This window comes from Lutra lutra, chromosome 9 (assembly GCF_902655055.1).
Source record: "Lutra lutra chromosome 9, mLutLut1.2, whole genome shotgun sequence".
Taxonomy (NCBI): Eukaryota; Metazoa; Chordata; class Mammalia; order Carnivora; family Mustelidae; genus Lutra; species Lutra lutra.
Genome location: NC_062286.1, coordinates 81882836 through 81909702, shown reverse-complemented (window position 1 = coordinate 81909702; position 26867 = coordinate 81882836). Strand labels below are relative to the sequence as shown.

Sequence of the window (26867 nt, the reverse complement as noted above, 5' to 3'; positions counted from 1 at the left end):
TGAGCAGGAATTGAATCAGTAATCAAAATCTCCCAAAAAATAAAAGCCCAGGACAAATGGTTTCACAGGTAAATTCTACCAAACATTTAAAGAAGAACTAATACCAATCTGTCTCGAACTCTTCAAAGAACTCAAGAGGAAGGAACACTTCCAGACTCATTTTGAGGCCAACATTACCTTTATCCTGAATCCACATAAGGACACTCCAAGAAAAGAAAATTGAAGGCCAGTATCTCTGATGAACATAGATGCAAAACCCTCAACAAATACTAGCAAACAGAATTCAGGAACATCTTAAAAGAATTGTATACCATGATCAAGTGGATTTATTGCTGGGATGCAAGGATGATTCCACTGTTGCAAAGTAATCAATGTGATACACCACATTAACATAATGAAGAATAAAAATCTTATGGTCATCTCAATAGATGCAGAAAAAATATTTGACATAATTCAACATCCTATCAGATAAAAACTGTCAATGAATTAGCTGTAGAAGGAATATTCTTCAACATAATTAAAGTTATATGTGCAATCCCACAGCTAACATCATACTCAACAGTAAAAAGTTAAAAGCCTTTCCTCTAAGATCAGGGATAAGATAAGAATGCCCTCTCTTACCACTTCTGTTCAACATAATACTGGAGAAGTCCTCACCACAGCAATTTGGCAAGAAAAGGGAGAAAATAAAAAGTATCCAATCAGAAAGGAAGAAGTAAAATTATCTGCTTGCAAATGACATGGTTTATATATAGAAAACCCTGAATACTCAACCAAAAACTGTTGGAACTAATCAATGTATTCTCTAAAGTTGCAGGACACAAAATCAGCATTCCAATACACTAACAACAGACTATCTGAAGAGAAATTTAGAAAGTAGTCCCATTTACAGTAACATCAAGAATAAAACAAAATAGCAAAAAATTTAGCCAAAGAGTTGAAAGACCTGTATACTGAAAACCATAAGACATTGAAAGAAGTTGAAGAAGCAAATAAATGGAAAAGTATCCTGTGTTCTTAGATTGGGAGAGTTGATGTTAAATTGTCCATACTGCTCAAAGCAATCTACAGAGTCAATGTAATTCCTTTAAAAATTCCAATGGGATTTTTCAAGGAAGTAGAAAAAACTATTCTAAAATTCATAGGGAAGCACAAAAGATCCTTAATAGCCAGAGCAATCTTGAGGAAGAAGAACAGAGCTGGAAGCATCACACTTCCTGATTTCAAATTATGTTGAAAGTTACAGCAAGCAAAACAGTATGGTACTGGCATAAAAATAGCCACACACAGACCAAGAAAACAAAATTTAAAGCTATAAATACACCTATGCGTATATAATCAATTAATCTTATACCAAGGTGCCAAGAACATAAAGTGAGAAAAGGATTTCTTCAAATGGTGTTAGGAAAACCGGATATCCATATGCAAAAGAATGAAACTGGGCTCCTACCTTATACCACAAAAATGTGCTTGGTTTAAAGACTTAAATGTAAAACCTGAAACTGTGAAACTCCTAGAAGAAAACAGGGAAAAATCTCCTTGAGATTGGCCTTGGCAATGATTTTTTGATGTGATCCCAAAAGCACAGGTACCAAAAGCTAAAATAAACAAGTAGGAGTGTATCAAACTAAAAGTTTTTGCACAGCAAACAATAAACTAAAAAGGTAAGCAATGGAATGGGAGAAAATATTTGCAAACCATATGTCTGAGAATGGACTAATAGCCAGAATATATGAAGAACTCCTCCAACTCCATAGCAAAATTGAATAGTGAGATAGACAAAGGTCCTGACTAGACATTTTTTCCAAAGAAGATCTACAAATAACAGGTCCATGAAAAGGTGCTCAACATCACTAATCAAAGATGCAAATCAATACCGCAATGAGCTAGCACCTCACAACTTGTTAGAATGGCTAGTATCAAAAAGACAAGAGATAACAAATGTGGGCAGTGATGCGGGGGAAAGGATACCCTTGTCTTCTGTTAGTGAGGATGTAAATCGGTACAGCCATTATGGAAAACTGTATGCAGCCCCTCCTCAGGTAAAAAATGGAACTACCATATGATCCGGTAGTCCCACTTCTAGGTATATAGAGGAATGAAGTCAGTATAGCTACACTCAGTTAACAGATAGCTACACTCCCATGTTCATTATGGCATTATTCCCGGTACCCAAGATATGGAAACAACCTAAGTGTGGCCAGTTTAAGAAGGTGTCATACACACACACACACACACACACACACACACACACACACACAGGAATATTATTCAGCCTTTAAAAAGAAGGAAATTCTGTTATTTCCAACAATGTGGATGAATCTGGCAGGTACTGTGCTAAGTGAAAGAAGCCAGACAGGAGATAAATACTGTATAGTATTTGTCAAACAAAAAGTGATTTCATAGAAACCAAACAGAACAGTGATTGCCAGGGCCTGGAGGGAGGGGAATATGGGGAGATGTAAGTCAAAGGGTACGAAGATTTTGAGGATCCAATATATAGCATGGTGACTATAACTAATAATGCAGGATTACATACTTAAAATTTTTCAAGAATACATACTTGAAATTTTTCAGAGTAGATCCTCACTGCAAAAGAAGGAGGGGAGGAAGGAAGAAAGGAAAGAAGTATGTGAGGTGGTGGGTGTGTAATTACCTTGATTGTGGGAATCATTTCACTATGTATGTGTATATCAAATCATCATGATGGATGCTACATTTTATATACATTTATATTTGTCAGTTGTTCCTCAATAAATCTGGATTAAAAAACGAATTCAGCTATCATTTGGAGGAGGTTAAATTCTTAGTTTTGGGCTTCATGACAGTATTTTTTTTTCCTGTTTGCTTTAACTCTCAAAATGTCTCATTCCTGAGACATTTTGAGGGGATGAACAAGGATAGCTGTACTATGTACATTACCTATCATAACTGCCATCTGAGTAAGGTTAATGGTCAGCAAATGTCAGGTAGCTTAAAAATTTCTGGTTCACCATATGATTCACTTGCCTGAATGAAGTACTATGAAACTAATATTTCTTTTTAAAAATTAAAAAATATAAATAAACAGATTTTAGTATAATCATTCATTCGCACCTACTTGGTAACAGGGAATAATGAAGTGTCGATCCATTCAGCAATGTGGATGAATCTCAGAAGCATCGCGTTAAAAGTGAAGGAAGGCACACAAATACATGTGTGATTTCATTAAATGAAATTCTCAAAAAAGCAAAACTGTAGTGACTGATCAGTGGTTCTTAGACTTGGAGAGAAGTGAGGATTGACTTTGAAGAGCATATGAGAACATTCTGGGGTGATGGAAATGTGCTACATCATGATTGTGGTTGTACTTACACACTGTGTACGTTTGTCAAAAGTCCTATATTGTACATTTAAAATTGGTGAATTTTATTATATAAATTACACCTCCATAAAACTGTGGCAGCAAGAAAGTATAAGCAAGTATAAGTCTACCACGGAAGAGAATAGGGAATATTTATGGGATGAGAAAGCTCAGCAGATATTTGGGATGCAGGTAAGTGGACGAAAAAGCAGAGAACATTATAGTTCAAATGGGAGCTGAGCTCATGTCCTAATACAAACTCCAGAGAAGATTCAGTTTAAGCTCTTGGGAAAGGAATGAGAAAGGTGGTTTGCTTGACATACCAGTTCACCCCGCCATGCAGAGCAGTAGTAGGGCGAAAAAAAAAAAAAAAAACATATTACCCCACCCCCACCGCCTGCAAAGAATTCAGACAGACTGCTTGAGAAAAGTGTGGCTGCCAATGCCTGCAGGAGGTCCCCCGGCCCCCTGAGTAAGCCCCTCTAAATCCTGATACATGGGGCTTCCAGCCTAAGGCTTCGTTTCCCTACCATATACCTGAAAATCAAAACTCTCAAATAGATCCCCCTCATGTAGATGAAGGACCCAAAAAGTCTTCCATTCGGCAATGAAGTCTCTAAGAAGTCAAGGGTCTGACTTAGCGTGAGACAAAACCAGTTGGAAATAGCACATCTTTTAAAAATAAGAATGAAGAAACAGGGACTAACAAGAAAAAAATTCAGTAAAATAAAGAAGAAAAAGACTAAAATGCATGATCAGGACTGACCCAAATGGAAATATGTGAACTGACCAAACAAATTACAGTATTTACAATGATTTGAGAAAACACTGCATTCACCAAAAAAAAACAAACAAAAAAACCAAACCTGCTGGTGGAAAATACTGATCCATATTGTATTTTGTTTATTTCTGTTGTAGTATTTTGTATGTTATGCTTTGTTTATAGCTATTTCTGGTCATATTGGTCTTCTCTCACAAGACTATCCTCCTGAAACACAGGAACATGGTTATGATCTGTGATCTGAGTATCTTTAAAATTGGTAGACAGCCACTTCTCTCTTACTTAACATGGCCCTTGAAACTGCCTTGGGCTCAAATTCCTGGTCTGGTGACTTCTGTGTTCTGTTTATAGATTGTGTTTATGAAATACTTGGATTTGCTCCATTCCAGGGTAGTAGACCTGGAGCCATTCCTGGTGGGTTTTTGTTTATTCTAGCTGATATGAAAATTCAGTAGTTCTAATGATTTTTTTCTGGGGCCCTTTTGTATGCAAGTATATTATCACAGTTTTAAAAAGTGTATATCTTGTCTTTTGATGAATCCAGGGACATCATATGAAGGCTCAGGCTCTTTCTGGATTGGGAAGAAGTAAGGAAGCATTAAAGGAGTTTCTCTACTGCCTTGCTTTAAATCCTGAATGTAACTCAGTGAAGAAAGAAGCACAGAAGGTGTGATTTTTCTTTAAACAAATTTCTTTCTTAAGTCTCATTTATAGCCTTGATGTCCATGCTGAGTAACTCCTGCATGTCAGATAAACAAAAAATATAGTTCTGAATATTCATGACAATGTGATTAAAAACACACGGGATTAATGATGAGTTTCACACGTTTGATAATGTTCATCCAGGGATAAAGCACTACGTATCATGAGATAGCACTCGTACAGCTCCCCGTTCTACTGAAGTAATGACATGAGCTAAGGAGGCAGGGTTGATGTGTGAGGCTAGGGGAAGCAGAGTGAGTTTTCTTAGAGTTGTAATTTTAAGCGTTACAGTTGTGACATTGTGATAATATATAAATATACCAGTTCAGCTGGAAAGCTTGACTTGAAATTCTCAGCCAAGATTCACCACCATGATGCAGAAATATCTTTTCTCTTATTCAGGTCTTTAACCCAGTCGTATTATAGGTCACTGAGTCACATTTACTGTGGGAATCCACCCTATGTTTAAGTGCCCTTACAATAGTTACAAGGTTATAAGGTTTCCTCCTCTGGATGCATTCTTGTGTCCCCCAGCATCCACATCTGACAGCGACAGATGGGGGAAATTTTACCTTCCCTTGTGTTCATACCATGAGGTATGTTTTTTTGTTGTGTTTGTTTTTTTTTTTTTTTTTAGGCTAATACCATCACACTGTTGGCTCCTATAAGAACTGTAGTTAGCCCAAACACCTAGATCTTTTTTTGTTTTCTGTAAGAACCTTCTAGCAATACTTTTTATCCTTGTGTTGTGCAGTGCATTGGTCTTTCTTAATGCTGTCAAATGATCACTTATGGGTTTTGGCCATTGTTTCAACTTGTCAAAATTACTAAATCTTAACATCGGCTCTTCCATCCCTGACTGCTTTGTCCCACCTGCAAATTTCACAGGAACCTTAAAACATATCTCAACTGCTCCTCATAACAGCTTAAGAAATTCAGCCTGAGCTCAAAATTAAGCAGATTTACAAAGGTGTCAGTGCCACAGTCCAGATCTGGTGCTTCTTGTCTTTGTGGGTGATATTTTCTCCCTGTAGCATTCTGTGAGTGGTAGGTTTTCTTCTATCTCAGTGCCCAAACACTGCCAGCCTGTTGATGCCCATGAAATGCGGTCATCTCCTGGACAGACTTCTGCTGCTTTACTGGAGCCCCTCAGAGCCAGTGCTGGGGACACTGATGTCCCTGCTGAGTGCTGTTCCTTCTTTATACAGGGGTCATGGGTGCAGATGCACGGACCTGTCACATGAAGAACAGTGGCAGGTTCTTTATTACGTTTCTGTTTCTCCTTTGTACCTCTCTTAGTCTTTGGATTCAGCTGAGTCCATGAGGTTTGGCAGGACCATCAAGTGACTGGCAGTTACTTCCCACCACCACCAAAGGCTAGTTCATGGCTCTTGAACTAGAATTATGGCTCTTCACTTGGTCTCCCTTTAAAGTTCTTTACTGGGTGGCTCTTGTGGTTCTCTTGTACGTTGAGTGGTGTTCTAGAAATATCTCAGTCCTGTGGGTAATCACAACTCGAATTTAATTTAGGATCCTTGCAACCTTTGCACCTCTAATTTTCTCTCTTAATCATGAGACTTTTAGGGGTGATTTTCTGTAGCAGGTGTGTTAAGGACCCAGAAGAAAGAAATGATAATGTTCATATTTTATAATCGGTAAGGATAAGCTGGGAAGGCACTGGTAGATAACATGCCTAATCGATGCTTTATGGTTTCAGAAACTTGAGTTTTGACATAGTGGCAGTTGGAATATAGTTATTCTTTTCAGTGTGTTAGGTCTCCTTGGCCTTATAGTTTCCTTTGGATCTCTAAGGCATATTATGTATTTTTCAAGAGTTTTAAAATACTTTTTTTTCTTCTTGGAAATTTTATAGGTAATGTGTGAGGTATTTTTTCCAGCTTCAGAAAACGCGCATCAGAATTTGACATCTTCCATCCAAAGCAGAATATTGAACAGCAGGCAAAAGGCTCAGTGTGCCAGCCACGTAAACTCCCAGCCTCTGGAAGAAGGCAGCAGTGCTGGGGGTTCTAAGGTAATGAAGCGCGTGTGTTTGTCAGTATTATCTTGATTAACCTTTACGTAATTCGTAATTTTGAACACTTATAAGTTATTCAGATTGTGGCATTATGTTAGTTGGAAGTACTTCTCAAGACCAGTTTCTAGCTCCTCAGCCTGAAAGTTGAACCTTTTGAAGGAAGTTGGTGGAAGTCATGAAAACGATTGAAAGAAACATGTAGAAGCATTCAGGACATCACACGTTGAGAACCCCAGGCATCAGGAGACTCTCGTTTATTTTGGTTTGGAGAAAAGAAAGCAAAAGGGTGATTTGAATATACAAAGATTGATGTTCAGTTGATCTGTCTCAAAAAGAATTTTTTTTTTTTTTTACCATGGGAAGTGTAAAGCTCATCTTCAAAGTTAACAGATGAAACCTATCATGAAGAGCATAAGCCCTCTTTTTTCCAGAGATTTCTAAGAAATGCCACTACGGGATTATTGTTTTCTGTTATGCTATGATTTCTTAATACTCAGGATTCTTTTTTCCTATTTAAACAGAATGCATCTGAGAAATCTGATGTGTTTAGAAATACCTATTCTTCAGTTTTGTATTTTATACTGGGTCTGCACTTTGAAGAGGATAAAAAAGTATTAGAGAGCATCCTTCCAGTAGCACCCCACCGGTTTAAAGAGACAATTTCCAGATGATTTGGAGGACATGCATGAGCTGAATGGCCCTGGGAAAGTACCCAAGAAAGGTCAGCAAATGATTTTGTCATGGAGTTGTATGACTCCAGAGTGATAGACTGTTAGTTAATATTCAGTATATTAAAAAAAATTATACAGATAGTTTAAAATGAATAATGAAAAGAATAGATCAGCTTTATGATGATAGAACAGTTTAAAATGACTAAGCCTACACAGACTTCATAGTCAGAAATAGGGAAAATTTAGTTATAACTTTAACTTTTATTCATGCTTACGGTCCAGATAAATTATTGTTGTGTATGGTTAATCTGATAGGAAATATCCTACCCAGCATGATTTATTATATTGGTGTGACACATTTTAGCCAGAGGAAATACAGTTGCTGCATGTTCTTGTCCAGGTGAGCAATGTTAATAATAGCATTTTAAACTTTTTCAGAGGCAGATTCCTCACCTCAAATGAACATGACCTCTAACGTAGGAGAAAGTCCAGAGCTCTCCATAGATGTAACTGACTTTGAGTGTGCCCTTTGCATGAGGTAGGATGACAGAGAACCTGTGCAACTCTTTGAAAACTCATCCTTTCTGAATTGGATATCCTAACCATAATGGGCTTTTTATTATCGGAGAAATTATGTATATCTTAGTAATGAGTGATTTATTTTCTAAAAATTTGATAAGGAAAATCTCAATGGAAAATGGATATCAGTAATTTCTGTAGTCATGAGGGAATTGACTTAAGGAATTCTTTAAAATAAAGATTATTTGTAGATCTCTTTTGGACATTTTCAGCTAAAAACTCAGATATATTTTCCAGGTTGCTCTTTGAGCCTGTTACTACACCATGTGGACATATGTTTTGCCTGAAATGCCTTGAGCGCTGCCTTGACCACGCCCCACACTGTCCACTGTGTAAAGAAAAACTCTCAGAAGTAAGTATTTCTTCTGAAACAACAGGACCATTCGGCCCCTCTCTCATCCCTCAGTAGATGCTCATTTCTGGGGTTGGCTTTGCTTATATGACCCATTTACTAAAGAAAGTTGGATTTCTCCAGTCAAAGAGAGGTCTTTTCCTCTCTGATTTTTCAAAAAGTAGAAAAAGGAAGTTTAGACACAGAAGCAGTTAAACTTGAGGGAAATTTTTAGGCATGAATTATAGTTGAGATACATTGAAAACGGGTAACGTAATTGGAGCTCCTACAATGTTATAAATAGTTGAGATAACATTATTAGTCCTCACCAGGTGTTAATCATAAAGGGATGAGATAACATTATGGCACACTTAATATGTGCTAAGGATTCTGTCCTTTATCTCATCTCAAGGGGAAGTCATATTGTAGTACTCAGTTTTGCATAGGATCAAAGACTTGATCAGTTTTGACTACTAGGAGTTTTGGTGTGTTATCAGTTGTGTCTTTTGTCTGTAATCAAAGCCAGTAACACTCGAGATTCCATGGAGGGAAGCTATTTAGTTATGTCTAACTCAAAAATAAACTGCCAAATCCATTCCTTAGGTATGGTAAATAGAAAAAATAACACTTAAAAGCTTTTAAAGGCTTTCTGATCAACTTTTCAAATTGTGATATGTATCAACTCTCTTGGGCTCTGGTGCCACTAACCTTCCATGAAGCAAGTTATTTAACTTCTTGGGGGGGGTTAATCTATAAAATAATACTAATAATATTTTCCTTAATTACTTCTAGAGATTATACTCAATATATTTTAAGTAGGACAAAGTGGTGTTTTAAAGATTTGTTTGTGTATTTTTAGAGACAGAAAAAGAGTGTGTGTGCTTGTGAGGGTGTAAGCTGGGGGAGGAGAGTGGAGGAGAGAGAGTCTCAAGCAGACTCCCCGCTGAGCATGGAATCTGATGCGGGGGTTAATCTCAAGACCCTAAGATCATGACCTGAGCTGAAATCAGAGTCAGATGCCTCACCAACTGAGCCCAGGCGCCCAGGGATTAAGTGTTTTTTTAAAACAAATGTCCAGAAAAATTAATTTTAAATTTGATATGGTAGGGCGTCTGGGTGGCTCAGTGGGTTAAAGCCTCTGCCTTCGGCTCAAGTCGTGATTCCAGGGTCCTGGGATTGAGCCCCCATCAGGCTCTCTGCTCAGCAGGGAGCCTGTTTCCTCCTCTCTCTCTGCCTGCTTCTCTGCCTACTTGTAATCTCTGTCAAATAAATAAATAAAATCTTTAAATTAAAAAATCTGATATGGTAAAGGAGATGTTATACGTATGTGAATTTTTAAATAATTGTAACTTAATTTACTGCCAAAATTTGTTAAAATAAGTTTTTATAATTGAGATCTTTGTAAATCATTCTATGTACATACTTGCTTTTTTAAATTGCATACCTCCTGAAACTCTAGGTTATTCACAGCTCTCATCATGGGAATGAATCATTGTACTATGCACCATATGTCAGGATGGTGGGTGATTTTGAGTCTGTGTGACAGTTTCCTTTGGTGGTTCCTCTGCAGGTCCGCTGCACTGTGTTTGCTCTCTCTTCTTGTTAACAGTAGAATAGCATTTGGCCTCTTGCCTTATTGCACCCATGCTTGTCTGGGTCGGTGGGCCTGGAGGTGGTTTATTCTCAGACAGTAAAATGCATGTCTTTATGACCACTGTTTGTAACACAGACCTTTGGTTCACTTCCGTGTTCAGTACTTTCTGATATAGGACTATGTGATGAAGCAGTGTGTTGAGGTTGACACTGTCATGTAAATTCCTTAGGGACAGAGACAACCTCCTGTCTTGTTTTCACTCTAATTCCAGGGGCCAGAACACATAGCAGTTCAGGAAATCCGTGCTGAATGAAAGATTAAATGAACGAATGAATGAGTGAATGATTGAGGGCAAGCTCTGCATAGATTGCCATTGTGTAGAAATTAGAATATAACAAAACTAAGTAAAATGAAAATCACAACTCACTCTTTCTTCGATGCAGAAACTGCTTCATGAGCTTAGACTTTCTTACATATATTATCATAAACATGAACCATCAGCTATCTAGGTATGCATAGAAGCCTTGGGTAACATAATGCCAAGTAAAGCAAATTGTATTACTCTTCAAGAAAATGGTGCCATAAACTAACCATATAAAACAGATGTCATTAATAATATTTACTGTGAATTAAGTTAAACTTGTTTCTGCTGGTTATTCTGTTACTGAGTGTCTCAAACACAGTTGTGTCCCCGAGGTTGAACTCCTAGTTCTTAGTGACAGCAATACCCATAGCTTGTTTCACACAAGCTTAAGGGAGACCAGGCAGGATGTCTAGGACTTGCCCAGATGTAACTGATAGAAGTATGAGGAGCCGCCCAAGCAGAGGAATGCAGCAAGTTAACAAAGCAACAGCAGCACATTGAAAACTACCAGCCTTGAGGTCCTGGTGCCACTGTGGCTTGAAGCTAGTCCCTAACGTTTCTGAGACCCCCTTCTCTACTGGTGCACTGTAAACATTACTTCTGAGATAGGGCTCTTTTAAGGCCTAACTTAATTTATATGAAGCATCTGCATTTGGTACCTGATATATATTAGGATGTTAGTGAAAAAAGCTCTTATTTGCAAATTTGTAGGCCTAAGGTAAAAGTAGTGCACACACATGCACACACAGAATAATAATAGATCCTCAGCTACATAGGACCCCCCAGCCACTGATCCTGGCACATTTTAATTCAGGTTCCACCTATTTCCCTTCACATCCACCTTGAATTCCTTGGTCCCTCTGTCTCTTTCCCAGTCCAAATAGAGTCAACTCTGCCTCTTGTACATGTCCAGATTAAGTAACAAAGCAAAGCTAGAGCAAAAGCCACAAAACTGGGAAGATTGGTTTCAGTTTAAATTCACAGTCTTAAATCTTAGACTCAAAACATTAGTAGTCATTCTTACTATGTGTCTCTAGTAGCTTCACTTTTCCACTTTCTTAGATGATTATTTCCCATTTCTCTTCTTTGCAACATATTCTACATGCTTCCTCTCCCTTCTCTGACATTGTGATACTTGATTGAGAATGCAGAAGCTGCTCAGGCTGGGATTCACTCATCCTTCCTCTAGGTGATGAACACCTTCTCCTGCCCTTTTCTCAGAGGGGAGGAACTGCCTTGCCCCTATCCCTACCCCAGGCTGGCTGACCTCCAGGCTCTCCATCCCCCATCCCTTTGTCTTCTGAGAGACTCTACCCCTCTCCCTCTTTTTTAACCGTTTCTACTGGGGAGAGAGTACTTTGTCCTCTAGAATTAATTACCATGTGGTATTATTTAACGTTTCCTTTTGTTACAGTTGTTGGCAAGCAGAAACTTTAATATAACTATTCTGGCTGAAGAATTAATATTTCAGTATTTATCTGATGAACTCTCTGATAGGAAGAGAATTTATGATGAAGAAATGACAGAACTATCAAAGTAAGTTCTCAAGTTGTATGTTACTTGGTCTTGAGTTCAGATTAAAGAAGGAAATCCTTGCGTTCTTAACTTTATTTCAGGTACCCACCCTCGGCAGAGAAATTAGACCTAGAAATAGAAAAAATATCAATTGCAAAAAATTATGGAAATTTAATTGAAAAGGGTCATAAAAAATATTTCAAAAGTATGTCTTCATGGGACCCCTGGGTGGCTCAATTGGTTAAGTGTCTGACTTTTGATCTCAGCTCAGGTCTTGATCTTGGGGTCATGGAGTTCAAACCCCATGTTGGACCCCATGCTGGGTATGGATCCCACTTAAAAAAAGTGTGTCTTCCCAAAATTATGTAGTTGCTTTTTGAATCTAAGTAAGTGGTACTGAATTTTTCAGAATTGAAAAGGCACAGTATATAGAAACAGGAGGGAAAATAGGATTATCCCTTGAAATAGGCTTGAGGGTTGTTTTTGTCTTTTAAAGTGATCAGAGTTGTGTGTTGTAGCAGACTTTAACTATTGAGGTCTTACAATTCTTCCACTCCTTTTTATTTAGAACTCATTACCTTTGACTACTGTGTAGTTTTTGCTTTCGTCAGAACTTTTTTCTCTTCTTATTATTTATTTTTATTAAGGTAAAATTGATGCATAGCATTATATGAATTTCAGGTATGTGACATAATGCTTTGATATTTATATATTGCAAAATGACCATCACATTAAGTCTTAACATCCATCACTAAACATAGTTAGCAAATTTTTTTTCTTGTGGTGAGAGCTTGTAAGATCTCTTCTCTTATCAACTTTCAAATATGCAGTGCGCTATTATTAACCGTAGTCAACATGCTGTGCATTATTTACTTACAGCTGGAAACTTGTACCTTCGACCCTCTTCATCTGTTTCACCCACCTCCCCACCCCACCTCAGCCTCTGGCAACCACCAGTCTTTTGTCTTTATCTATGAGCTTGCTTTTGTTCTTTTTTTTTTTTTTTAATTTTTAAATTTTATTTTTTATAAACATATATTTTTATCCCTAGGGGTACACGTCTGCGAATCGCCAGGTTTACACACTTCACAGCACTCACCATAGCACATACCCTCCCCAATATCCATAACCCCACCCCCCTCTCCCAATCCCCCTCCTCCCATCAACCCTCAGTTTGTTTTGTGAGATTAAGAGTCACTTATGGTTTGTCTCCCTCCCAATCCCATCTTGTTTCATTTACTCTTCTCCTACCCCCTTAACCCCCCATGTTGCATCTCCTCTCCCTCATATCAGGGATCATATGATAGTTGTCTTTCTCCGATTTGTTCTTTTTAAAGATTCTACATGTAAGTGAGGTCATTCAATATTCATTTTTCTGACTTATTTCACTCAGCATAATGTCCTCAAGGTCATTAAAAGTTTTTGTTATCATAGTTGTAAGTTGTAACTTTTTCTAAGTAAATTAATACAATTCAGCATGTTCTGTCTCATCAAATTAAATACGAAAGGCTTGTCAGGAAAATCTGGTAAGCTGAGAACTTTCTCATGAGGTGGTCCTTGGCTTCCTTTCCCCACTAAAGACCGAGACAGGCCTGAGGGTTTTCTGTTGTAAATGAGGAAATTGAGGTTGGCTAGCTTTTGCTATGTTACAGTGACTAATATTCCCTTTCATTTCTAATGGCTCCTATTTCTAAGTTTACATTTTCCCTTACCCAACAGTCTGACGAGAGATGTCCCCATCTTTGTGTGCCATGGCCTTCCCCACCGTCCCGTGTCCACTTCATGTCTTTGAGCCCCGTTATCGGCTTATGATAAGAAGATGCATGGAAACTGGCACCAAACGGTTTGGCATGTGTCTGTCTGCTGAGCACGCAGGGTAAGACTTTTCAGCATCCAGAGGGTCCTAAATAAATACGTAATTTGTTATTTTTTCTCGAAGAACAATTTAAGATGATGTTGAAAACTTCCAGTGGCTCCCATTACGTAAAAATGTATAAGTCCGAGGTCGCATTATGATGTGAGCCCAGCCTTCTTTCTAGCCTCATCTCCTACTCCTTTCTCTCAGACATCATACTTGCTAGTCCACTATCATATTATTTGCCTTCCTCTAAATACAGTTCATATCCATTCCTCCATGCTTCTCTCTGGCTATAATTCTGTTCTAGTTCATCATCATGCAAACAAATCTAATCTAACTTTTAAGGTCTAAGAAATTTGCTAAAAAATTATTTGGGGGAAATTGGAGGGGGAGACAAACCATGAGAGACTGTGGACTCTGAAAAACAAACTGACGGTTTTGGAGGGGAGGGGGTTGGGGAGGTTGGGTGAGCCTGGGGCTGGGAATTAAGGAGGGCATGTATTACATGGAGCACAGGGTGTGGTGCATAAACAATGAATGCTGGAACACTGAAAAGAAATAAAACAAAATAAAATGGAAAAAAAATGAAACCTTCATCTACACAGCCAGGCAAATTTCAGTCCTACAATAACCGCAGCTCTTAAGTTTTTACCTCTCCTTGTTTTACATCAAATTGGCAGGCAGCTCCCTCCATGGCTGCTCTGGGGTCTCTGCATTTTTCCCAAACTGTTAGATTCCTTTACCCCTAGGGCTTTGTTGTTACTGCATGGTTATCATGAGGTCACTACATGCAAGTTCTAGCTAGTAGAAGAGGCACATATGCTCCAGGATTCTGGAGAAAAGGAGTACTCATCCCTGTTGCTCATGCCTATTGGAATGGAGGCTGGGAAATGTAGCCCAGCCATGTGCCCAGGAAGAAAGGGAGAATGGATATGTAGAACCACCCACTCGTTTCTACTATATGTACCTAGGAACAGATCTTTTGAAAGATTGGTGTAGGACCTTTATAGAAAAAAATCTACAGCTTTATTGAAAAATATTGGGAAGATCTAAATAAATGGAGAGAAGTAACATTTCCATGAATGGATGCATAGACTTGAATATCATGGAAATATTAGGTTTACCCAAATTAGTCTATAAATCGGAGGTAGTTTCAGTCAGCATTCCAAGAGGGTTTTTTCATGGAATTGTTCAAAATAATTGTTTAGAATTATTATGGAAAAGCAAAAGACTAAGACCATGACAGTTTTGAAGACATCAGTTGAGTAAGATGGGAGAACACTCCCATAATAAATTTAGAAGTCCTAGTAAGTAGACTACTAATATAGAATATGAAGATAAGAAATGGATCCACTCATAAATGGACCCTATATTTACATATAATTTTGTGAGAAAAGGCAAGCTGCTCACTTAGAAGGTGCTTAGAAAATTAGTGGGCAATCCAAATGGGAAAAAATAATCTTTTTTCTGCCTTGCACCATATACACAAATTACACGTTATTTACATTTTCAGTGTGAAAAACAACATATAAAAATGTTAAGAGAAAACATTGGAGACTATAATTAGGAAAAGGGAAAGAATTTTTTAATACAAAATGCTGAAAGCACAAACCATGGAAGAGGAGATTAATAAATTTGAATATATTAAATTTGATTCATCAAAATCAGCAAAAGCAGAGTGAAAAACAAGTTCCAGCAGTTGTGCTTCTATGAACGATACAGCACACTAAGAAGAGCATTACCCCAGTGAAACTATAGGACGTAAGTTTCCTGAACTCGTCAGTGAGCAGATGTTGCTCACCACAAGTGCGAAAAGCCAAGTCCCTCCAGGGAAAGCAGCAGACAAAAGTGTGGCTTACCTGTGGCAGAGCCCAGGAGAAGGAAACCTGTAAGTGTGGGAAGAATTCAGCTAGTTTTGGGGGGGGCCATGTTCTAATGACCTCATGTGGACAAGCTTTAGAGTACAGATGCAAGGGGAATTTGCATTCATTCACAAGTTCTTATCTACAGACAGGACAGGATGCTCATTAGAAAGACAGGTGCTGCAGCTGAGCTAGGCTTTGAAGGAGCTGACATTTGAAAGCATTTGTCTGCTGATGGCTGGGAAGTACTCCCTTGAAGGGGATCTTCAGGGCACCTCCATCCATGCCACAGCCCGTTAGATAAGCAAGAGGAGATAGTTTTAGGAGAGATCCAAGAAGAGGTGTCCAGCCGTATAGCTGGACCCATCACTCATCGTTAGCTTGAAGGTATGTGATGAAGTTGTTCATGTAATTTCGAATCACATAGCGTTGGGTTCAGATCTCAGGTCTAAATCTTACTGTGGCCTTATATACGTTGTTTGGTTTTAACCTTCCTGCTTTTGTGAGGCTCGAATGAGAACATATTATAAACTGCTCCATATAGTGCTTGACAGGAAGTGGGTTCAATTAGTGTCCTTAGGAAGTTAGAGCAAGAGTTAAAAGAGTGAGAGTGGTTAAGATCACACGGGACAGCTTTGGAGTGAGGATGCCACCCTGAGCGGGCCCTGTGAATGAGAGACATGTGGAGGACGGAGGAAAGCTGTGAAGGGCTACACTGGTCAGGGAGGGCACCAGAGAGCAGCAGAGGGTGTTGGGTCAGTGACAGATCAGCAGGCTCATGCCAGAGTCATGTGTGATTTCCATTGGGGTCATTTCAGTGGAATGGAGGGGTATGGAGGGAGCAGGAGATGAAGGCAGTGACTGTAGATGACTTTGCATAGTGGTTTGTTGGGGAGGACAGGGCTGGCCAGCAACATTGGAAAATGCGGGGGGAGGGAGCAGAATCTGTGAGGGACACGGGGGCCCCCAGACATAACTTGTGCTCTCTGTACCCCTTGACGGTGCCCTGACCAAGGGCACGAGGATTCTCTCTCTACTCTCGGGTCCTTCCAAAGCACTAGCCTGTTTGAAAGACGGTGGCACAAGGGCCCTTTTCCCTCCAGCCAACCCCATGCAGCCCTTGTACACCTGTATGTTTTGCATTTAACAGAAGGAATCGTCTGCAGGTGTCTCTTAGAGAAAATAAGCTTGCTGGTCCCATGTAGAGACACCCATTTGTTTTGTTTGGATCTTCTTCGTTTATAAAATCATGGTTATTTCTCTCAACTGTCCTGTCAGAATTTCGGAGTATGGCTGCATGCTGGAGATTAAGGATGTCAGAACATTTCCTGATGGGAGTTCGGTTGTGGATGCCATTGGGATTAGTCGGTTCAGAGTTCTAAGCCACCGTCACAGAGATGGCTATAACACAGCTGACATCGAGTATCTCGAAGATGAAAAGGTGAGGTTGCTTTAACAGCTGTGTGTTCAGAGGTCAGTCACCTTGTTTTCCTGTGCATGTGGAAAAACTTGGTCAGATTTTTACAGATAATATTACTTATACCTTCCCTAATTCAGCAGCACTTCAGTTATTTATTACCTCAGTGGATTTTTCACCTGATTTGGAGCTGGTGGACACGTGTCCTCCTCAGAAAAATTACCTTACTGCTGCACATTGTGAAATGCCTTTGTGGTTTGTTATCTCGGTGTTCTGGCTCAGGAGTTGGCAGACCTTTCCCACAGAGGCCCGTACAGTCAATACCAGAGACCTTCCAGGTCAAGCAGTCTCTGTGGCAACGACTCAGCTCTGTCGTTGCAGCACAGAAGCAGCTGTAGACAGTCTGGAAATGAGTTGGTGTCACTGGTTTCCAAGACAACGCTGTTTACATAGACATACGCAGTGAACAGGATTTGACTTGTGAGTAGTAGTCCATCCCTGTTCTGGATCCTGGTGTTAGTTCAGAATGAGATATGATATAAAAAACAATGCTTAAAAATGCCTTCTAAAGTTCAGTGTAAAAGGTTTAGATCTCTTATCCCTTGAGAAATATTAGTATGTCTAATAGAAATATCAGAACCCATATTTTGACAGATTAACAAAATGTTTTGAAGGGATTCTCAGAAAGATAGGTAAAAAAATGTCCCTAGCCATCTTATCATTTATGGCCAAAACCAAGAAATAGTGCAGAGACTCATCAGGAAAAGAATGGATAAACAAACTGTAGTCCATTTCTATAATGGAGAACTACTTGGCAATAAAAACCAAGGAACTGACCACCCACAGAACAATGTGAAAGAATCTCCTAGGCCTCTCAACAAACACGTCTCTCAGTGTGACGCTAAGCCAGGGAAGCCAGACACAACCACACATGCTGTGTGGGTCCATTTATATACTTCCAAGATGAGGCATCCCTTGTCTCTGGTGTTAGAGGGCAGAGACTGGCTAAGGGTGGAGGACCATTGAGGGTGATGGAAATGTCCCCTGTCCTTTGAGGATTGTGATCCCACTGGTGCATACAGCTGACAGTACTCTGAGCCAACCATTAAGAACAACGCATTTTTCTGTATGTAAATTATCCTGCAAGAAAAAGCATTATAACCATCTAGAAAGAGGAAATCCTTGGAATTATTCTATGCCTATTTTGAATTCTTTGGTTCACATTTAGAAACATGGAAGGTGAGAGTCTGTCACTTTGGGGACAGTGATGTACATTCATAAGGTCCATGAGGAGAGCCACACCCCCAGCACCAGCACTGTCCCTTTTCCTGGTGCTGGTTCTGGTCATCCTGAGGACAGGACCTCACAGTGCAGGGGCCAAGCACAATGAGTCAACCCTAACATCACAGGACCAGGGAGTGGGGTTTAAAGGATGTGACTGAGTGTGATTGTTCTCGGGGTCCCTCTGCTCTGCTGCCCCAGTAATAAATCTGAGAGGGTTTGCTGACTGTTGTTGTGAATGGCAATTTTTGGTGGTATATGTTTTTAAAATGGTTGCTTACATAGCGACAACATGAAATAATTTTTGTGGTTTAAAAAAAAAAGAAAATCCCCTTCTACATATGAATATTTAATTTGTGTAAGTCAGAATGAGAATGGTTGTATGCATTATAATCTAATTCCTCAGTTTATCCTAGTTTTCAGAGATAGTGGTATTTTATAACCAGAGAGGACCTGAATGGTGAATTCCCATTTTGTAGATGAAAAAAACCCTACCCTCAGGAGGCTGTGTGACTGGCTTAAGAGAATGAGCAATGAAGCCAGAACACACCTGGGTTCCCTGGTCCCCAGCCCAGTGCTTTTCCCACTTAGGTGTTTCTGAGTAGGACTGGGGCATACTTAAAATGAATGACTTGGCAGTGAGGTAGGCACCCAGAAGCAAAGCATGGTAAATCTAGAGCATCAGGGCCTACTGCTGCGTAAGGCTAATTTGAAGGGAATGTGTGATTGCTGTAACATGTCTTTTGGAATGTAGTTTGGTGATATGGAATACAATATTTTAAATGTCTCATTCTTTGACTTAGCAATTCTATTTCTGGGAGACTGTCCTGAGGGAATGGTGGCCCCTTTTCTCACCACCACCAACAAAATAAAACAGCCCCCCTTCCTACCTTTGCTTAAATATTTATATTGCTGTGTTATTTTTAAATATATTTTATCTGGATGGTGGAGTAAATTTTCCAATGTAGGATTGCATGTAGCCATTGAAAATTGCTCATCACAACATGGGATATGTTTATATTGTTAAGGGAAAAATCAGAATGTTATAGATAGACAAGGCAGATAGATCTTCATTGTATAAGAAAAGTACAGATTTGTATGTTGAGCCTATAATAGGTTTATAAACACTAATTAGTTATCTAAGAAATAAATACCACAAATCCACTTAGCAAATTGCTGCAGATGTCACTGTGTAATAATGAACTGTTGAAATTTTGTGGCCCTTTTCCCTTGATCAGGTGGAAGGTCCAGCCTATGAAGAACTTACCAGCCTTCATGATTCAGTTTATCAACAGTCAGTTTCCTGGTTTACTTCACTTCAGGATCACATGAAAGAACAAATTTTAAGCCATTTTGGGTTAATGCCAGACAGGGAAGCTGAGCCTCAGGTATGGTCTCCTTATTTCTTTTATAATGCTATTATTTGCTGCTGTAATGTGCTAAGACATATTATTCTGAAGGAAAGTTAGGCAGTACTATGCAATATACTCCATCATGATCACTTACGAACCAATTCATTTATCAATAGAACGAAGAAGCACCTAGTATAGTAGCATGTGCCTTTGAAGCAAAACAGTCAATGCTTTCTGAGTAATACTGCATAAAGGTAATTTGTTTTCTATCAAAAAAGAATTTATTCTGATTGGCTGTCAGCTTTAGTACTTCTATTTCTCTCCAACTATTTAATCCAGCTGTTTTATTTCTTCTCCCCCATTTAAATCAGCTGCTTAAATCATTTAAGTCAGCTGTTTAGATCATTACGATTTAGAGAGTAGTAAGCCTTGTATACTGGCTGAACCCTCTGTGTTTTGCCCATAAGATTGCCTTGTGTCTGGTAAACAGGTGTTGAATAAATGAAGAGAAAATCTAACTCTTGTTAAATTAGAAGTGTTCCTGCCTTCTATCCAGCCTGGCTTTCTCTGGTACTCCACAAGTGTGGAGCTTTCTGGGAACCTGGCTCTTCAAGCAATGCCTGGCTTCAGGCTGTGAAGCAGTTCTAAGTGCAAAGGAATCCTCTCCCCCTCCTCTGAGTGACAGAGCCAGGCAAGGATGGCTTGGGCTTGTGGCTGAGAGTATGGAGTTCCTTCCACTGTATGTGCTCACCCATCTTGCAGAGAGAACAGGGCTGGAGGACCAGCTCTCAGCAGGTTTGGGGGAAGACGAACTGTCCTTTGTATCTTTCCCATCCATTTTTTTTTAAAAGATTTTATTTATTTACCTGACGGATAGAGATCACAAGTAGGCAGAGAGGCAGGCAGAGAGAGAGAGAGAGGAGGAAGCAGGCTCCCTGCTGAGCAGAGAGCCCGATGTGGGTCCCAGGACCCTGGGACCACGACCTGAGCCAAAGGCAGAGGCTTTAACCCACTGAGCCACCCAGGCGCCCCTCCCATCCATTTTTATGTTCTTTTTCTATCTCTTGAGGATTTCTCTCCCCCGGCCCAACCTATGTCTTTTCCAAAACTCAGGAGCATCCTCCTGTAAGCCAAAAATGTCTCAAATGTAATAATCCTGATCTTTCAGTAGAATCTTCCTCCCCCTAAGATAAGTTAACACTGGCATCCACCCTCTCAGTTCCCAGTAGGGATTCTGTATATGTCTGTATACATTTGGGGTAGGATTGGGGGAGAAGCCAGGACAGGAAGCGGGGAGGCCTGGACATCTTGGCTCTTAATGCCAGAATTACTGAGAAAAACTGTTTGACCAGCTTTACTTAGAGCTGAATCGAGAAATGTGTACTTGGGTATGTGAAGTAAATGCTATCAGTTAGCATAATTATTCTTATACAGTTAATTCATGGTGATTCCCCTATATATAATTAACAATAACTCATATGTAGATTTTCATCTATGTCTGCACATTCATCACATAGCTACTAAAAGCTTTATTATAAATTTTATTATAATAATCAAACTTGTACACATATCTTTAGCCTTCCTAATATAGAATTTTCTCTGATGTATTTAAAACTTAAAAAACAATAACACAGAATACTGGAAATAGAGTAAAAATTATGGTCCCCTTGTCTGAGTGGTGTATACTCCCAACTAGAGCTTTGAGAGAACAGAAGCAATTAATTTGTGGAATTTCCCCATGGAAGTTGCTTCTCTTTGCAAGCGCTTTATTTTGAGAGTTCTTCCACATTAAAAATGTGTAACAGGAAAGTACTTTCTATGTCAAGGGCTCAATGGATGGGAAATTGACCTAAAGTAAGGTGGCATTTAATTCTGGCTCCTGCCTTGTTGGTGGAACAAAAGGACAGTATTGGGGAGGGAGGAGACTTGTATTTTAGGTGATAATTTCGTTTTGCTTTCGTTTCTTCTGCAGAGTAACCCTAGCGGTCCTGCGTGGTCCTGGTGGATCCTGGCAGTGTTGCCACTGGAACGCAAGGCTCAGCTGGCTATTCTTGGCATGATCTCCCTGAAAGAGCGTCTGCTTGCCATTCGGCGCATATTAGTCATCATCACGCGTAAGATGAACAGTCGGCAGGAGCTGGTTAATAGCAGGGAGAGAAATAATTGATTATCTCTCTCTGTCAAGGTTTCTGGAAGCACTTGTACTTTTGTGTGGAGCCGCTAGGCATAGAGAGTAGCGTCGCATTCATCATGCTCTGTAAAATGCTTGTTGATAGGGTTACAAAATGGAACACTTAACAAACATTGACTCCTTCTCAAATCTTAAAAGTCTGTGCCTCGTGGAACCTGACTCTGTGCAAGGTTAGCCTGAAGTTTGAATGGACCCCATGGTTGGAAAAGAACCTAAGAGAATCTCTCTGAAGCATTCGCTCAGGGTATAGTTCGCCGACAGCAGGGAACACCACAGGTGGTTTTGCAAGAAAAAAGGACCCCCCCCCCGGTATGGTGTCTTGCTGCACCAAATGGAAACAGCATGCTTTGGTGGCTAGACAGAAAGGGGGAAACCACATTTTTATCTGGAAGCATATTTCTCAGAGCACAGGCTAACTGAAAATCCGCTTAGGCTTTGTGTGTCGTTGTGAAGTTGTCTGTGAAGTTGAGGAATCAAACTGTGGTCCTGTGCAGGAGCCCAAATTAGTCGTCACCCAAGAAGTAGTGGCTGCCAGATAGAACTGCGTTTTGTGTCCTGCGGTAGTTCAGATGCTGTGCGTTGTATGTTGTAATCAAATGAACGTCAGAATACACAAAGGTGTACCTTGGATAGAGAAAAATCTGAGAACCAGTGTAGTTGACCTGAAGATATATATCCCTACACACTCAAGAAAGAGTGAGCAAAAATTAGCTAAAACTGTACGTGCATTGGGGTGTCAAACATACAACCAAACTAGCGCAAAAATTTCCTTGAAAGCATAACCCTGTCTCATTAATTTGGTGGGTACTAAGCATTTAGGAAATTGTCCTCTTGCTACTAGGATTTGCATTGGAAATTAGGCCCATCAGTCATTTGAGTTCACCATCCATCCACTCATATATGAAGATGTGAAAACCTGCTATGGAATGGGCATCTATTCCAGGAAAACACACCAGGACAATATGCAAGAAGTGGGAGGTAGGAATAGGATGTAAAGATTCAGCAAATTTTTCCTCCATCCTCAACCTAAAACTTGTCTTTGTGTCTTTTAAAAAGAAGTTTTAGAAGTGATCAGACCTGGTGTTATCTATTAAAGAACAATATATGACAACTTTAACCTCTGATGCAAGTTGGTAGTATTAATTGGGATAAACATTTGAACCTGAAATACTGAATAGTTCTTACTGGCCTAACCAGCTTGTGCATTGAGTTGGCTTCTTGGTGTATGATATGGATATTCTTAACAGAAAGATGATGAGAACCAGACCAGGGAATAAATCACAGCTGTAAGTTTTGCTTTATTCATTCAAGGTGTATGATACTTGAGTTTTAACAAATATATTTCACAGTGTGAAAAGTTGGTTGTTTATCAGTCCATCAAGCATTTTATTAGAAAGACCTTATGATCGTGTTTCACTGTAATTGTAGGAGTTTTCAGTAGCTAAAGGTCAGTTTCATTATGGGAGTGAGAAAATATTACTCTTATGTAACTTAATCATAAAGAGAAAATGTGAAAGTACTTCCAATCAGATGTTTCTAGTGCCTCACTTGCTGTGAATCTCAAATCTCATCTTGAAAATGTTTTAAAGGCAATTTGGTCAAGTGATTTCTAAAATATTTTATTGATTTATGTGTTCATGATAGTATCCAACCTTCTTAGGCATTGTATCTTAGCCTGATCATCTAAAAGAAAGCAAAACTGTGTCTAGTATTCCAGAGGACCTTTCTTGGGAATGGTTCATAAAATGAATGGTTCATGATCATTCTCCTTCTTTTTCTTCTGAAGAATCTTTCCTACCTTAAAACGTATCATTGCTGTTTCCAACTGAGAGTGTGTAAAATAACCACCGTGTGATCAGTTTCCCCAGGAGCCTTCCTGAATTTAAGTGTCTGTGCTCGGAGTACCAGTGCTTGTCCTGTATGCATCAGATGCTGTTGCTTTCTCAACCTTACTCTGGAGATGTCATCACTGGCCCAGGTCTCTGACCAGAACCACTAACTTATATCTTCCTGATTCTGTTTGCCTCTTTCTGAGTTGTCAGCTTGTTCTGAGTGTTCCTGTGTAAAAGCCTGTTTGGCAGTAATGATGTAGATAGAACAAAAGTTTCTGTTGTCTTTGTCTTTTGACACCCAAGGGAATGGACTGTGACTACTTCATGCTCTGTCCAGCATCTCACCTCTGCTTAGAGCAGAGCAGCTGATGGGCACTTCCTGAGCACTTAAATGGTTTCTTTTTCTTTTTTTTTTGAAGATTTTATTTATTTATTAGAGAGCACACACTCAAAAGGGCCCTAGTCGGGGGACGGGGAAGGTTCAGGGAGGGAGAGGGAGAATCAGACTCCCCGCTGAGCAGGGAGCTTGACATGGGACTCAATCCAGGACCCCAGATCATCACCTGAACCTGAAGGCAGACACTTAACGTCTGAGGCACCCGGGTGCCCCTTAGATGACATTCTTTATCAGGAAGGTGGACCAGGGAAATAATATCTCAAGTTATATTATGAGGGAAGCTTCCTTTTACAAACTTAAGGAAACCTAAACTCCAGTTTGCTACAGATTTGCTACAAATTTAGCTAAAGCAGTAGAACAGATCCCCCTGCCGCCCCCACAGCTCTTTTCTATCGTGAAGATGTCATTTCCAACATTTCTGAGAAAAGGTCTCATTCAGTGTCAGAACATTCAAGTTTAATTTTACTGAAAATGTTCCAACCCTAATGGTCTAGTTACATCAGAATAAAAACAAAATCTACTTAGAGAGTGATAATAACAGTGTGGGGGAGTAATTTTTCGTCTTTAAGTATATTACTTGAAGTACATTCTGTACACTCTGTTAGGTGTTTTTCCATTTCACTCTCCTCAGTGGCTTGACTCATAATTCCATCCCTGCCTGTGTCTCTGGAATACAACTGTGATATCCTGACCGGCAGTATTTTGGAAACTCATGAGATTTTTAGGGTATCACATTCCCTATGTGTCTTCATCTTCAAAATTGAAAGTTAGAAAACTTTTTAAAAAATTTTTAAGATTTATCCATGCAACCATGTAAGTGGTTCATAACCAATTCATGTGCCAACTTCTGGAGTGCTGTCCTCTTTTTATAACCACAAAGGTGTCCTTTCTTCTCTTAAACATCACCCCTCTTACCTCCCGAACCAAAAAGCACCAAAACTGTTTCATAAGTTGTATCTCAATTATTAACATATATCAAGTCTTACTATAGGACTTTTGAATCATCAAGGGAGCAAAATTATAGATGGTAGCATTACCATGAACTACGAGTATCACTTTGTCCTAAAATTATTTGAAAATTAGTAGTTGTTATAATCAAAATAGTCTGTTGCCTGGACTAACTGTATTACATAGAAGTCATTATGATTTTTAAGTTGCTTTTAGCAAGTACTCATCTGTTTCTTCTTCCTTTCTCCTTTAATGTTAAATTACTTTGATAGATACCACTCTAAAATTTAGATGTTATCTATAAAATAATGTGATAGATATGAAGAAGAAAGAGCATTAGGAGGGAAAATAAATGTGGGTGAGTTTTGTTTGCTTAAGGCATGAGGTTTTATTTTTCCTAAATACCCCCCACAGAATAGGGTAGGGAGGTCCCCATCTCCAGTTCTCAGCATGAATAGCAGGCACAGCTTGCAGAAAGCTCTTTTTCTGTAGCTCTGCCCCAAGGAGAAGACCCTGTACTGATTCTGTGGTTCATCAAAACTAAAAAACCAGGGAAGCTAAATCTGAATGAGTAGACAGCTGTGCCAGCCATATGGGAAAAATTGAACCCTGACTGTTGCCCAGTATCACCTCGTCCCTACTGGGGCTAATGCTTTGTTCTGAGCCATTGTCTTCTGACTCATAGGAGGTGTTTCCACCTTTGCAACTCCTGGCCTTAACTTCACCTTAACTTTGGCCGCTCAACTGCTAAAAAAAAATTACCAAGTCTGCTGAATCCCATCAAGTAGCTTTTAGTAGTGGATCTGCTTTTAGGTGAATATTAGCATATTGAGTATTAGAATATTGCCGTAGCATAAGCTATTGAAGAAATTCATGAGCCACCACTGTAGATAGACCAGTTGAGGACATAGCTCTGATTTGTGCCCAAGACTTAATTTCTAAAGTTGGCTGGGTGACAATGCGGAGAAGTCCATGCCGTTGGAAGAAAAATTTATTGTTACTATTTCTACTAGAAATGAGAGGCATGCACTCAGGGCCACATGGGGAAGCACCAGAGCCAGAAAGCAGAAGCAGGAGTAAGGGTGAGAGCCTTTATTGTGTTTCAGTGGGAAATACCAGGCAGGGCAAGGCAAACAGCTTGGGATTGTCTAGTTTGGATGGTGGTGGTGGGTTCTGGGCTAGAAGGGCAGGATCTGTTCCTTTGGTATTGAGCTCTGGGTGATTAAGGCCAACGACTCTTTTCTCCTGGACTGTAAGAGCCAAACAAAGGAGGGGCTCAGAGCGTGGGCTCTGGATTGATTGGTTCTCATATGAAAGGTATGCTTCCTTCTGGACCTTTTGCTGCCTCTGACTGGTCAGCCTGTACGGGGCAGTCCTACCAACTGGTGAGGCCTTTTTTTTTTTTTTTTTTTTGATTGTCCTCTGATTAGCAACATATTAAGGAAACTTTGGAGTGATGATAATGGAGATATTAAAGAGTAAGTCATACATTACCTTGAACAGCACAGAAAGCGTTTGTTTGTTTTTTAATGTGGCGTTAGTCACCATATAGTACTTCATTCATTTTTGATGTAGTGTTCCATGATTCACTATTTGTGTTATAACACCCAGTGCTCATTGCAACAGGTGCCCTCCTTAATACCCATCACTGGGTTAACCCACCCCCCTACCCTTCTCCCCTCTGAAACCCTCAGATTGTTTCCTGGAGTCCATAGTCTTTCATAGTTTGTCTTCTGCTCTGATTTTCCCCACTTCAGTTTTCCCTTCCTTCCCCTAATGTCCTCCAAAGTGTTTTATTATGAGAGTTCAAAGGA

The 26867-nt window shown here is 39.6% G+C and overlaps 1 protein-coding gene across 1 annotated transcript; it reads left to right on the top strand.

The window, feature by feature from the left end:
• The first annotated feature begins 7509 nt into the window (after positions 1-7509).
• LOC125109733 (LON peptidase N-terminal domain and RING finger protein 2-like) lies at positions 7510-26036 on the top strand. Its single transcript, XM_047746884.1, is given in 9 exon segments — positions 7510-7582; positions 7971-8070; positions 8349-8463; positions 11815-11936; positions 13635-13664; positions 13666-13791; positions 16914-17076; positions 19572-19721; positions 21658-26036. Coding segments are annotated over 9 exon segments (1041 nt in total). The 5' UTR covers positions 7510-7542; the 3' UTR covers positions 21853-26036.
• The last annotated feature ends 831 nt before the right edge of the window (positions 26037-26867 follow it).